Genomic DNA, 13,693 nt, shown 5'->3' with positions numbered 1-13,693 from the left:
TTGCTTCAAATGGTGGCTTCATCAAACTGGAAAAAAACACATTAAGGTCTCAGACAATAGGTGGAGGCTTGAGAGGTGGTTTAACATTAAAGAGTCCTTTCATGAATCTGGAGACCAGAGGATGAGCAGTGAGGCTTTTCCTCAACTGGTAGCACTGAGATGGACTCTGACAGACGTAGATTTAAGTCCAGAGTCAAACAGTGAGTAAGCAGAGTAGGAAAAACTGGAAGAGGTATGGGCTCCCTGGAGCTGAGCTGAAGTAGAAGGGAGAACCAATGTTGCCTGGGACACTGAAGAGCAATGAGAATCATGGTGGCTGTTTGAGTTTGAACAGAGTCCTCAACAATGAGAGGAATCGGAGGGAATGCATAGAGAAAAAGACCCGTCCAATACAGCAGAAAAGCATCAGCTTCCAGACTGAGAGGAGAGTAAAGTCTGGAGCAAAACAGGGGCAACTTGTGATTGTGAGGAGCCGCAAACAAGTCCACTTGTGGAGTGTCCCATTGAACAAAGATGGACTGGAGAACTGCAGAGTTGAGAGTCCATTCATGAGGCTGAAGAATTCTGCTGAGGTTGTCTGCTAGAGAATTCTTCTGCCATTGAATGTACACAGCCTTTAAGAAAAGGTTGAGAGCCGTCACCCAGGTCCAGATTTTCTGGGCCTCCTGAGATAACAGGAGAGAGCCCATGCCTCCTAGCTTATGTAGTACATGGCTACTTGATTGTCTGTGCGAAGGAGGAAGAAATGATGATGGAAAGCTTTGAGGGCATAAAGCAGAGTTACTTACCATAACAGGTGTTATTCAGGGACAGCAGGCAGATATTCTCACTAATGGGTGATGCCATCGATGGAGCCCCGGTATAGACCACTTCAAAAATGCTTTGCCACTTTAAAGTCTTAGAAAGTTCACAATAGCCCGCACCGCGCATGCACGAGTGCCATCTTACCCGACGGAGGCGCGCGGTCCCTTCAGTTAAGATAAGCTAGCTAAGAAGCCAACCCGGGGAGATAGGTAGGTTGTGAGAATATTTGCCTGCTGTCCCTGGATAACACATGTTATGGTAAGCAACTGTGCTTTATCCCAGGACAAGCAGGCAGCATATTCCAAGCTAACAAGAATGGGATGGTGGGAGTGCTTGCCTTGAGGAAAATAAATTTTGTAAAACTGCCTGGCTGAAATGGCCATCCAATCTGGAAAAAGAATCCAGACAATAATGAGAGGTGAAAGTATGAACCGAGGACCAAGTGGCAGCTTTGCAGATTTCCTCAATAGGAGTAGATCTAAGGAAAGCTACTGATGCCGCCATGGCTATGACTTTAAGGGCTGTGACTCGACACTGTAGATGCAGTCCAGCCTTAGCATAGCAGAAAGAGATGCAAGCAGCCATCCAGTTGGAGATGGTGTGCTTGGAAACTGGATGTCCCAACTTGTTTGGATCGAAGGAGACAAAAAGTTGAGGAGCAGATCTGTGTGGCTTAGTATGTTGCAAGTAGAAAACCAAAGCACACTTACAGTCCAAAGTATGAAGAGCTGTTTCTCCAGGAAGAGAATGAGGCTTTGGAAAAAACACTGGAAGTACAATGGATTGGTTGAGATGAAATTCTGAAACCAATTTAGGTAAGAATTTAGGATGAGTACATAGGACCACCTTGTCATGATGAAATATTGTGAAAGGTGGGTCCGCTACTAAAGCTTGTAGCTCACTGACTCTGCAAGACGTGAGAGCAATGAGAAAAATCACTTTCCAAGTGAGATATTTGAGATGAGCCAAAACCATTGGTTCAAAGGGAGGCTTCATCAATTGCAAGAACACCACCAAGATCCCAAACCACTGGAGGCGGTTTGAGAGGTGGCTTGACATTGAAAAGTCCTTTCATAAATCTGGAAACCATAGGATGAGCAGAAAGGGGTTTCTCTTCAATAGGCTAATGAAAAGCAGCAATTGCACTGAGATGGATGAATGGATGTGGATTTGAGGTTTGAGTGAGATGAATGCGAGAGGTAATCCAAACTGAAGAAAAGGAGGTAGATTGAGGCTCCTTGTGATGAATGGTGCACCAAGCAGAAAATCTAGTCCATTTCTGGTTGTAACATTGCTGAGTGGTAGGCTTCCTAGAAGCCTCTAAAATGTCCTTGACAGATTGAGAAAACTGTAAAGTGGCAGTTAAGTTGAGAGGTAGCAAGCTGTCAGGTGTAGAGACTGCATGTTGGGATGAAGCAGAGACGGAAAAACTGGTAGAAGTAGTGGCTCCCTGCTGCTGAGTTGAAGGAGAAGGGAGAACCACGATTGTCTGGGCCATCGAGGAGCTATCAGAATCATGGTGGCATGTTCATGTTTGACGAGTGTCTTCAGAATGAGAGGAAATGGAGGAAAAGCATTTGTCCATTCCAGTAGAAAAGCATCTGCTTCGAGGCGATGGGGAGAGTATATCCTAGAGCAGAACTGAGGCAGTTTGTTGTTGTGGGGAGACGCAAAGAGATCTATCTGAGGGGTCCCCCAATGAGAAAAAATGTGATGAAGAGGAGGCAAGGAATTGAGTGTCTATTCTTGAGGTTGCAAAAGACTCAATTTGTCCACTAGACAGTTTTTTCTCTCCTTGAATATAAATTGCTTTTAGAAAGGTGTTGTGAAGGATTGCCCAATTCCATACCTTTTGAGCTTCCTGGCAGAAGAGGGAGAGATCCTGTGCCTCCCTGCTTGTTGACATAGTACATGGTGACTTGATAGTCCGAATGAGGACTACTTGATTGCGAAGAAGATGCTGAAAAGCTTTGAGAGCATTGAAGATCGCGCTGAGTTCCAACAGATTTATGTGACACTGACGATCTGTGCTGGACCAAGTCATTGAGTACGGAGACCATTGAGATGAGCCACCCAAGCGTAGGTCGAGGAATCTGTCACGAGGACCTTCTGATGAGGGGGCATTTGAAACAGTAAACCTCTGGAGAGATTGGAAAAGAGCATCCACCAGTGGAGAGACTCTCAATGAAGGAGTCACTGTAATGTGCTGAGAGTGGGTCGAACGCCTGCGCCTACTGAGATGCCAGGGTCCACCGAGGAATTCGTAGGTGAAGTCTGGCAAAAGGAGTCACTTGAACTGTAGAGGCCATGTGACCTAGGAGAACCATCATGTGTCTAGCTGAAAGTGAAGTGAGGGATGACATTGTGACAAAGTTGAATGAGTGCATCCTGACGTTGTTGAGGAAGGAATGCTCTGAGTTGTACAGTATCCAGTACTGCTCCAATGAACTGTAGAATCTGAGAGGGCTGGCGTTGGGATTTTGGAAAGTTGATTTTGAACCCCAAGCTTTGGAGAAACCAAGTAGTCCTTTGGGTCGCTACAATAACCCCCTGAGATGTTGAATCTTTGATGACCAAATCGTCCAGGTACGCGAAAACCTGAAGACCATGGTTTCGCAGAACTGCTGCTACCACCATTAGGCACTTGGTGAAGACTCGGAGATGATGCCAGGCCGAAGCGTAGCACTCTGTACTGAAAATGATTTCCCACCCGAAATCTGAGGAACTTGTGAGAGGCTGGATGAATGGAAATGTGGGTATAAGCCTCTTTGAGATCCAGAGAGCATAACCAATCACTCTGATCTAGAAGGGGATACAAGGATGCCAGAGAAAGCATCTGAAACTTTTCTCTGACAAGACATTTTTTGAGTGTTCCGAGATCCAAAATAGGTCGAAAATCACCCGTCTTCTTCGGAACTAGGAAGTAACGGGAGTAAAACACCTGCTCTACTGTTCCAGGGGAACTTCCTCGATGGCACGGAGACGAAGCAGAGCTTGAGGTTCCTGAAGAAGAAGGGTGATCTGGGATGGATTGGAAGGATACTCTCTTGGAGGAAGATCTGGAGGAATCTTGGTGAAATGAAGAAAGTAACCTTCCCTGATGATAGAGAGGACCAAGAGGTTGGATGTAATGAGCTCCCATCGGTGGTAATAAAGATGGAGATGGCCCCTTATGGGAAGAGGAGAGGACAGAGGCAGAACAATTGAAGTTATGCTCTGTGTGAGATGGTCAAAAAGACTTGAGAGGCCTTGGGTGCAGCAGGAATCTGAGGTTCTTGCTGCCGTTGTTGCTGCTGTTGTTTCTTAGGAGGCGGCTTTGAATAAGGAGCTGCCTTCTGAGGAAAACGCCTCTGGTAGGATGGAACAGGACTATAATCTTTGGCAGTGGAAGGCTTTGGTCTAATGATGGAAGCAAAGGACTTCTCATGCTCAGATAAGCGCTTGGTAGCTGCCTCAATAGAGTCATCAACAACTCATTGCCCTGGCATGGGATGTTAGCCAGTCGATCTTGCAGATTTGGGTCCATGTCCACGGTACGAAGGCAGGCAAGGCAACACATGGCCACTGAAAATGCAATGACCCTAGAGCAGTGGTTCCCAACCCTGTCCTGGAGGACCACCAGGCCAATAGGGTTTTCAGGCTAGCCCTAATGAATATGCATGAGAGAGATTTGCATATAATGGAAGTGACAAGCATGCAAATCTGCTCCATGTATATTCATTAGGGCTAGCCTGAAAACCCGATTGGCTTAGTGGTCCTCCAGGACAGGATTGGGACTCACTGCTCTAGAGGACAGTTCAAACGCATCATATGCAGATTGAACGAGATGCATGCGAAGTTGACCCAGAGTGTTGTGCAGTTGTTGAAACTCTGGAAGTCGATGTTGGGGAAGATATTTTTGGGGAAAAAAAAAAAAATCAGGCATGGCGTTGACCAAATGCTTGAGATAAGATGTGAAGACAAAGTTGTAGTTCAAAACTCGGGTAGTCATAATTGAATTTTGATACAGCCGACAATCAAACTTGTCCATAGTCCTGCCCTCTCTTTCATGCGGGATGGTGGCATAAACTTTGGCAGGATTAGTTCTTTTTAAAGAAGATTCCACAAGAGACTGATGGGATAATTAAGACTTGTCAAATCCCTTACAGTGAACCATCCTATATCGAGATTCCAACTCTGCTGGCACAGCAGGAACAGAATATGGTGTTTCAAGATTTCTTTTGAAAATTTGAGAAAGAATGCCATTTATGGGTAATTTGAAAGACTCCCTAGGAGGATGAGGCATTCTTCCAGATACTCCTTAGAGTATTTTGAGTCAGATTCTAAATATATATTAAGATCTTTACTCATTTTACATAGAAACTTGATAAAGGATACCGGGTCTGAAGAGGAATAACCTAGTTGAGAAGAAGGTGATCGAGAACTCCTCGAAGTACCTCTCATAGCAGAGAATGAAGGTGAAGTCTCTCTGGAGTATTGATACCTGATATCTGAATCCATAGGCAAAGATGACCCACTTCTGGAATGTGAAGTGAACCTCATAGGAGAAGAATTCGAGAGTGGTGAGGTTCCAAAACAGATCTCCTCAACGAAGGAGTTTGTGGTCTCGAAGAGCCTCGATGTTTAGAGAAACGAGACCTGTCTCGAGAAGAAGACCTGGGTCTTGATGGAGAAGTATGTCTCGAATCACGGCCTCGTGATTGAGTCGGATCCAGTCTGGAAGATGAATGTCGAGGCATCCTCGCCCTGTGCCTCGAAAAGGACAACGCCTTATATGAAGAGGTAGGGCAGGAAGTAGGAGAACGAGGTCAAGATACCAAAAAGGACTCAGCTCCTTGTAACGAGGTATCTCGAGTCGCTCTTAAGGACCTGACTCCTTGTATAGTGTGTAGACTGAGCTCGAGGCACTCTAGAGGACTCAATTCCTTGGATAGTGTGTGTAGATTCGTCTGGAGGCACTCTTAAGGACTCGACTCCTTGTATAGAATGGCCAGGTTGAGCGTGAGGCACTGCCAAGGACTTGACTCCTTGTAATACTGCTGAGTGCTCAGGCTGGACTGCAGGAAGCAGAGTCGAGGCGGGAGTGAATTGGACAAGCATGTTACCAAACTCCTGATGCAGAATAGTTGCCAACATATTCTGCAAAACCAGCACCGAGACCATTGAATCTGGTACATTTGGTGTGTCTATACTGTAGTCTCCGAGGAAGACGACCTCGAAGAAGAAAGATGTCTCGATTTTGAGACACGTTTCTTGGGAAGCTTCAAAACCACCGGTTCTAAGGGTGGCATGTCCGGAGGAGTTGGCTTAGCTATCTTACCTGAGGGAGACAGTGAGGATAACAGCTCCTCGGGAGAAGATTTAGCTGATTTCTCCAAAGACGAAGACTTCCCAAACGAGGAAGGTTTGATTAAGGTCGAGGTGAAAGGTGGTAGCCTCGTAGAAGACTTGACTGGATTTGGGGTCGAGGTCGGAATCGGGGTCAGGGCCTTAAATGAAGGCCTATCCATGTCGCCAAATACTTTTTCTACCTGAACTCAACGACGTTTAAGAGCTTGAAATTGAAGCGTAGCACAGCGGGTACACGACTCCGGACAATGGTCACATCCTAAACACTGTACACACCAGTTATGTGGGTCAGTGAGGGAGCTCGCGCGCTGACAGCGGCTACACTTCTTGAAGCCTGTGACCGGCCGGGACATAGAATGAAAAAAAGCTGCGGCTAAGTCGAAGCCCGCTGGCAGAAGCCACAGGTTAGGCCCTGCCATGACACGAATAAAAAAACAAACAAACCAAACTTTATTTTTTTTTAAGAAAAATGAAACACACAATAAACACAGTGACAAACCAGGGGAAAAAACACGAGCTGAGGTGAGAAGGCACGAGTAGAACTAAGTCTAGCGCAGAGCGTCAAAACGAGAACTTCTCAGCTCCGCAGAAAACTGAGAACTGAGGAGATGCATGCCCTACGTTGTGCGGGAAGGCACTTGTACATGCGTGGTGCGTCAGTCACAAACTTTTTTAAAAGTTTTACAAGCAAGTCTGCTTGCGAGGCTGTCTGCATCAGGGCTCTGTGGATGACATCACCCACATGTGAGAATATATTGCCTGCTTGTCCTGAGATAAGGTGTAGTATCTAGTCCTCAAGGGGCTACAAAGTTGACCGTTTTGGCTAACACCACTCCAATACCCCTCCATGCAACGGTATTAATGCACGACCAACAGGGAGAGCATGAACTTTCAAGCTAAGCTGGACTGATATAGCCGACACCAATGCCTTGTGAAAAGATGCCCTGGTGCCTCAAGTATGGCTCAGAACCACTTTTTGAAAACAGGCAATGGTAAAAGTGAGTGCTCAGTTGAAGTGGTCAAGTCCACAGATGGTATCAGGGCTGAATCATAAGGCTAGATTGAATCTAAGGGAGGCTAGTGCATTGGCATCAAGGAGGGAGAATTACCCTCACAGCACAGGTAGCTCTCTCTGATGTTGCACTTTGACAACTATGCCAATGCTTCCTTGACTGCACCCAACATTGAAATCCTTCCAACACCAAAGATATTGAATCCTTATGGGTCTCTGGTGCAGGATCCGAGGATGCTTGGCCCCTATGGGCACTGTCGATGCCCAATGTCAAGGCACAGACCTCAATGCTGATGCATTCTTGCGTTGCTTCATGGGAACAAATTTCATCCATCCTCACTAAGATCCATTCCATCCCAATCATTAGTCTCTTCCATTTCCACACCAGCCTGCAGGAGTAGATGCTACTTACTTGCTCGCTTCTCTCTAGCTCTCTATTTCCTTTCAACTCTTAACGGCCTCCTGCAGTTTTCTGGATGGTATTCACTATTCAACCAATGAGTGCTCCAAGCCTTAGTCTGGTGTTCTCTGTCTGGGAAATCCAAGCCTCATTCTAGTCCTCTGCCTTTCTCCATATGTTACAAGCCTCATTTTGGTGCTTCAGCGGCGAAAAGGGCAAACAGAATGCTAGGAATGATTAAGAAGGGGATCATGCCGCTGTACCAGGCCATGGTACGCCCCCACCTAGAATACTGTGTCCAACACTGGTCGCCGTACAGAGAAGAGCGACTAAAATGATTAAGGTACTGGAGGAGTTGCCGTACAGTGAGAGATTAGAGAAACTGGGCCTCTTCTCCCTTGAAAAGAGGAGACAGAGGGGACATGATCGAAACATTCAAGATAATGAAGGGAATAGACTTAGTAGATCAAGATAGGTTGTTCACCCTCTCCGAGGTAGAGAGAACGAGAGGGCACTCTCTAAAGTTAAAAGGGGATAGATTCTGTACAAACGTAAGAAAGTTCTTCTTCAACCCAGAGAGTGGTGGAAAACAGAAATGCTCTTCCGGAGGCTGTTATAGCGGAAAACACCCTCCAGGGATTCAAGACAAAGTTAGACAAGTTCCTGCTGAACCAGAACATACGCAGGTAAGGCTAGACTCAGGTCACTAGTCTTTGACCTAAGGGCCGCCATATGAGCGGACTGCTGGGCACGATGGACCACTGGTCTGACCCAGCAGCGGCAATTCTTATGTTCCAAATGTCCCTCAATGCATTCCAAGACTCATTCTGGAGTCAGATTTTGACTACACTCCCACGGGAATCCCATGGTAACTTCTTCCATCCTCACTGGAATCATATGAGTTCTGTAGGGTTTCTGCAATCCCCATTCCTCTGCAGCTCTCTGATGGATACCCAAGGGTCACGCGGACCAACACCTCCAATGTTGAGGTCTAAGAACCAGAATTCGCCACAATTTTCTACATAGCTCCTAACAAATCTTGATGGTTCTCTGGTATGACGACAGGTGACAAACATGATCAGGCACCAATTATGAGTGTTAGTCAGTGACATGGTCCTGTCACACTGCAAGTTTCCTGGGCCATGCCAGGAAAGATAGCCACAGCAAAGTCCAACAGCTCAACTGTGAAGAAAAAAAACCCTCCCAATAAGAGGCATAAAAGGGCCAACAAAATACAGAAAGGAAACAAGTGCTGAACAACCACTAAAAAAGAAGACAGAGAAAAACAAACAAACCATAAACTGGTCCCACAAAGCATTTACAAAATAAAGAACAAGTATGGTAAATGGAGCCAGGAAAAGAAAGGCAGACAAGCATGTCTTCACTACTCTACATATGAAAATTCTTACAAACTGCAAGGGTCTAGGCAGTGTAAGCACATGTGTGCACACAGTGCGGCCTTCTAAAGATTTCTAAGAAGGTAGCTGAGTTCTCTATATCAGGCTCTGTTGAATGATATCACCCATCTGTGAGTTTCAAGTTTATTATTTTTTTGATATACCACCTATTACATTACATTATTGTTTTCTATCCCGCAAATACCTTTCAGTTTTAGGCGGTTTACAAAAAAGAACTGATCTGGGCATTCCCGGGGAGCTTACAAAGTTGATAAATAGAATGATCTCACAAGAGCTGATGGATAGCATGAGCGATGGGATCTAGGGAAGGGTTTATAAGGTTTTAGTTAGATCATTTGACAATTAATTAAAAAAACAAATCTAATAAAATAGGGGATTAAAAGAAAACATTATTACTGCATTACACATATAAAATGAAACAGTTACCGGAGACATAAAGGGGAAGAGGATACAATATTTTTTTAAAAAAAATTCTGCCATGCTTATCCTTGGAGAAACATGAGATCATTTGGAGGTCCATGGAATGTTGCAGAAATTTTGGCCAAACAGCAATTAAGAATTACAGGACATTTCCACATTACATTTAAAAACTACTAAATTATTTTTATAAGAACCTGAATAAACAGAATTAAAAACAGAGCAACCACTCACTTTATTAGCACATGCAAAGCCAGTTCCAAGGGCTGCCAGAATCTCAAGTACAGCTGGAGTGGGATTGCATTTTACAGTGTAGAACGGCTTTATACGAGCCACCATATTGTGCCACTGGATGTTTTTCTTCACAATCTTTCCAAGATCACCCACAAAAAAAGCATTTTTTCCTGTCTGTAGGAGAAAATTTAGATAGATCAAAACAGAAGCAGATTTCTAAGGCAAAAATTGCTCAGTATAAGCCAATGGATTATATTCAACAGACAAAACAATCTAAGTGCATATCTGTAGATTTTAAGGGAACAAATTAAAACTAGACATGTATTGAGGTCTGCTCTTCTTACTGCGCCACATTCTCCCATCCATAAAGGTGGCTCATGGAATGTAATGAGGAACGTTTCAAATCTGTTTCAAGCTCCCTTTGCACCAAAAAGCCTTGAAGGAAAATTTATGAGGGTATACATACCAGGTAACTTGGCCAGAAACTAGAAATAAGGAAAAATTATGTTCTTACCTGTTAATTTTCTTTCCTTTAGATGCAGATGAATCCAGAGAACAATGGGATAGCACACATCTACCAGCTGGCGGAGATAGAGAAACTGATTAACAGGTGGTCCTATTGGCTGGCACTCCTCCTGTATCCTCAGTATAGCTCCTTGCCCAAGCATCCGTAACCATCAATAGGCATAGCATGTAAAAAACTTCTTTCCCATAACAAATCTCAAAAGATAATAATACAGAATACAACCATCAATAACAAACTTCGAAAGTTGCACAAGAAAAAAAACGACAGACAATATCCAGAAAGGGTGGGGCTCTGGAATCATCTGCTGCGTCTAAAGGAAAGAAAATTAACCAGGTAAGACATAATTTTTCCTTCCTTAGCAACAGCAGCAGATGAATCCAGAGACCAATGGAATGTAGTAAAGCAAACCTCAATCTGGGTGGGAAGCAAACGCCGTCTTCGCAACAATTGAAGCACTACACGCATCCACCGCATGCACCCCCACATCCAACCCGTAATGCTGAGATAAAGCACTCTCGGAAGACCAAGTAGCCGCGAGACAAAACTCCTCCAAGGAAAAAAACCTCTGGACAGAGTCCAAGAAGTAGCCATCACTCTGGCGGAATGGTCATGAAGTTCTTTTGCCAACCGCTTCCCTGCCATCAAGCAAGCGTAAATAATGTCCTCCTGGACCCATCGAGCGATGGAGTCTTTGGACGCCGCCATATATTTGAGGCGTCCCTTGAAGAATACAAAAAGGTGAACTAAACAACTAAAAGTCGTTAGCAACCTAGCTTGCGGAGAACGCTACGTACGTTCAAAAAATACAGTGAATAAAAGCACGTCTCCCCATTTATCCTCCCAGGAAGAAGGAAGGAAAAGTGAGTGTCATAAAAGAAAGGATGACACCTCCTTAAAAAGAAATTGTGGTACCGTCCGAACTGACACCCCAGATTTTGTAAATCAGAAATCCCCGCTGAACAAGGCCTGCAACTCAGAAAACCGCCGAGCTGAAGCCATGGCCACAAGAAACCCTGTGTTCAACGGGCACAGCCTTTTAGAGTCTCAAAAGGCAAGGATGAAATGAAGCCTTCGGTAAACTGCGAAGAAGTACCTTAAGACTGTACTCCGGACAAGGCTTTCTAAGAGGTGTATGAAAATAAAGTACTCCGTTTAGGAACTGAACTACATGAAGCTGAGAAGTAAGCGAAGAGCAATATACCTAGCCCTTTTAACAAGCTAAAAATGGCACTTGAAGCTGAAGGGAATTGAACAATAAGCCCTTGGCAATACACTTGTGCCAAAAAAGAACTCTGGAAGAGTGCAAATGTTGAGAAGTACCCAAGAAAGGAAAAAACCCCAAAAGGAAGCAGAAGCCACAGGTGAAGACATCTGTATCGCCTGGATAAGAGAAGAAACAACCTGCTTCGCATAACCCTTACACGTAGGCCATAACTTTTCAAAAGCTAGGTCGTAATACCAAAGTAGTACGAATATCCATATTAATCGGAGCAAATCCAGAGATACCAGGAAACTCAACAATCCGGCTGTCGAAAGACTCATCAGATCCGCATAGCAAAGATGGTGCAGCCAATCCAGAGATTCTACAAATATTGTGCCCTGAAAGCGAGCTTGAGATGGCAAATCCAAGCCATCATCAGCCAGGGGAAAACACTGAAAAAAGAAAAATCAGAGGCGAGAAAGAAGCCACGCTGCTACCCCCTCTGACTCCCACTCCCTGTGCTCGCCAAAGAAGCTAGGAAGCTTAGAATTTCGAGGCAAGGCCATGAGATCTAGTTCCAGGAGATCTCACTTCCATAAAAAGAGCTGGAACGCCTGTGCCAAAATTCTCAATATCCAGGATGTATAAGATTTCACTATTACCACCGTTTACACTTTCTAGAGCGTACACAGCGCTGATCACTGTAACATACAATAAATGGGCCATGCTCAGATTTCGCGGAGAGAAAGTCTTTCCAAACTCTTTTCCTGACCCACAAAATGATCTGCCAACAGAAGAGAACCTTGGAGAATGAGGGTCATAATAACATAGTACCGTATTTTCACGCAAATAACACGCACCCGTATAAAAAGCGCACACGTGTATAGCGCGCAGAAATCACGATGATAAGCACAAAAACTTTGGTATAACGCGCTCACGATTATACCGCGCATGCTGCCCGACTCTCCGTTCACCCCCCCTGACTTCCGTGCACTGCCCCGCCTCTCCGTGCGCTGTCCCGACTCTCCGTTCACCCCCCCCTGACTTCCGTGCACTGCCCTGACTTTCCGTGCGCTGTCCCGACTCTCCGTTCACCCCCCTGACTTCCTTGCACTGCCCTGACTTTCCGTGCGCTGTCCCGACTCTCCGTTCACCCCCCCCTGACTTCCGTACACTGTCCCCCCTTGAAGGTCTGTCCCCATCCTGAAAGCCTGATGCCCCCCCCCCGACGTCCGATACATCCCTCCCCCCGAAGGACCGCCGACTCCCCAACAATATCGGGCCAGGAGGGAGCCCAAATCCTCCTGGCCACGGCGACCCCCTAACCCCACCCCGCACTACATTACGGGCAGGAGGGATCCCAGGCCCTCCTGCCCTCGACGCAAACCCCCCTCCCCCCAACGACCGCCCCCCCCAAGAACCTCCGACCGCCCCCCAGCCGACCCGCGATCCCCCTGACGACCCCCACGACCCCCCCACCCCCCTTCCCCGTACCTTTGGTAGTTGGGCCAGAAGGGAGCCCAAACCCTCCTGGCCACGGCGACCCCCTAACCCCACCCCGCACTACATTACGGGCAGGAGGGATCCCAGGCCCTCCTGCCCTCGACGCAAACCCCCCTCCCCCCAACGACCGCCCCCCCCAAGAACCTCCGACCGCCCCCCAGCCGACCCGCGATCCCCCTGACGACCCCCACGACCCCCCCACCCCCCTTCCCCGTACCTTTGGTAGTTGGGCCAGAAGGGAGCCCAAACCCTCCTGGCCACGGCGACCCCCTAACCCCACCCCGCACTACATTACGGGCAGGAGGGATCCCAGGCCCTCCTGCCCTCGACGCAAACCCCCCTCCCCCCCAACGACCGCCCCCCCCAAGAACCTCCGACCGCCCCCCCAGCCGACCCGCGACCCCCCTGGCGACCCCCACGACCCCCCCACCCCCCTTCCCCGTACCTTTGGTAGTTGGCCGGACAGACGGGAGCCAAACCCGCTTGTCCGGCAGGCAGCCAACGAAAGAATGAGGCCGGATTGGCCCATCCATCCTAAAGCTCCGCCTACTGGTGGGACCTAAGGCGCGTGGACCAATCAGAATAGGCCCTGGAGCCTTAGGTCCCACCTGGGGGCGCGGCCTGAGGCACATGGGCCCAACCCGACCATGTGCCTCAGGCCGCGCCCCCAGGTGGGACCTAAGGCTCCAGGGCCTATTCTGATTGGCCCACGCGCCTTAGGTCCCACCAGTAGGCGGAGCTTTAGGATGGATGGGCCAATCCGGCCTCATTCCTTCGTTGGCTGCCTGCCGGACAGGCGGGTTTGGCTCCCGTCTGTCCGGCCAACTAC

At 47.1% G+C, this 13,693-nt stretch overlaps 1 protein-coding gene across 3 annotated transcripts in view; it reads right to left on the bottom strand.

The window, feature by feature from the left end:
- AZIN1 (antizyme inhibitor 1) overlaps positions 1-13,693 on the bottom strand; it is a 238,577-nt gene that overhangs the window by 150,396 nt on the left and 74,488 nt on the right. For all 3 annotated transcript variants that reach the window (XM_033933779.1, XM_033933780.1, XM_033933781.1), the window contains exon 4: positions 9,635-9,808. In XM_033933779.1, the coding sequence (XP_033789670.1) occupies positions 9,635-9,808 (174 nt within the window). The remainder of the gene's footprint in view (positions 1-9,634; positions 9,809-13,693) is intronic.

Source organism: Geotrypetes seraphini, chromosome 2 (assembly GCF_902459505.1).
Source record: "Geotrypetes seraphini chromosome 2, aGeoSer1.1, whole genome shotgun sequence".
Taxonomy (NCBI): Eukaryota; Metazoa; Chordata; class Amphibia; order Gymnophiona; family Dermophiidae; genus Geotrypetes; species Geotrypetes seraphini.
This window is presented reverse-complemented; position numbering and strand designations above follow the sequence as displayed.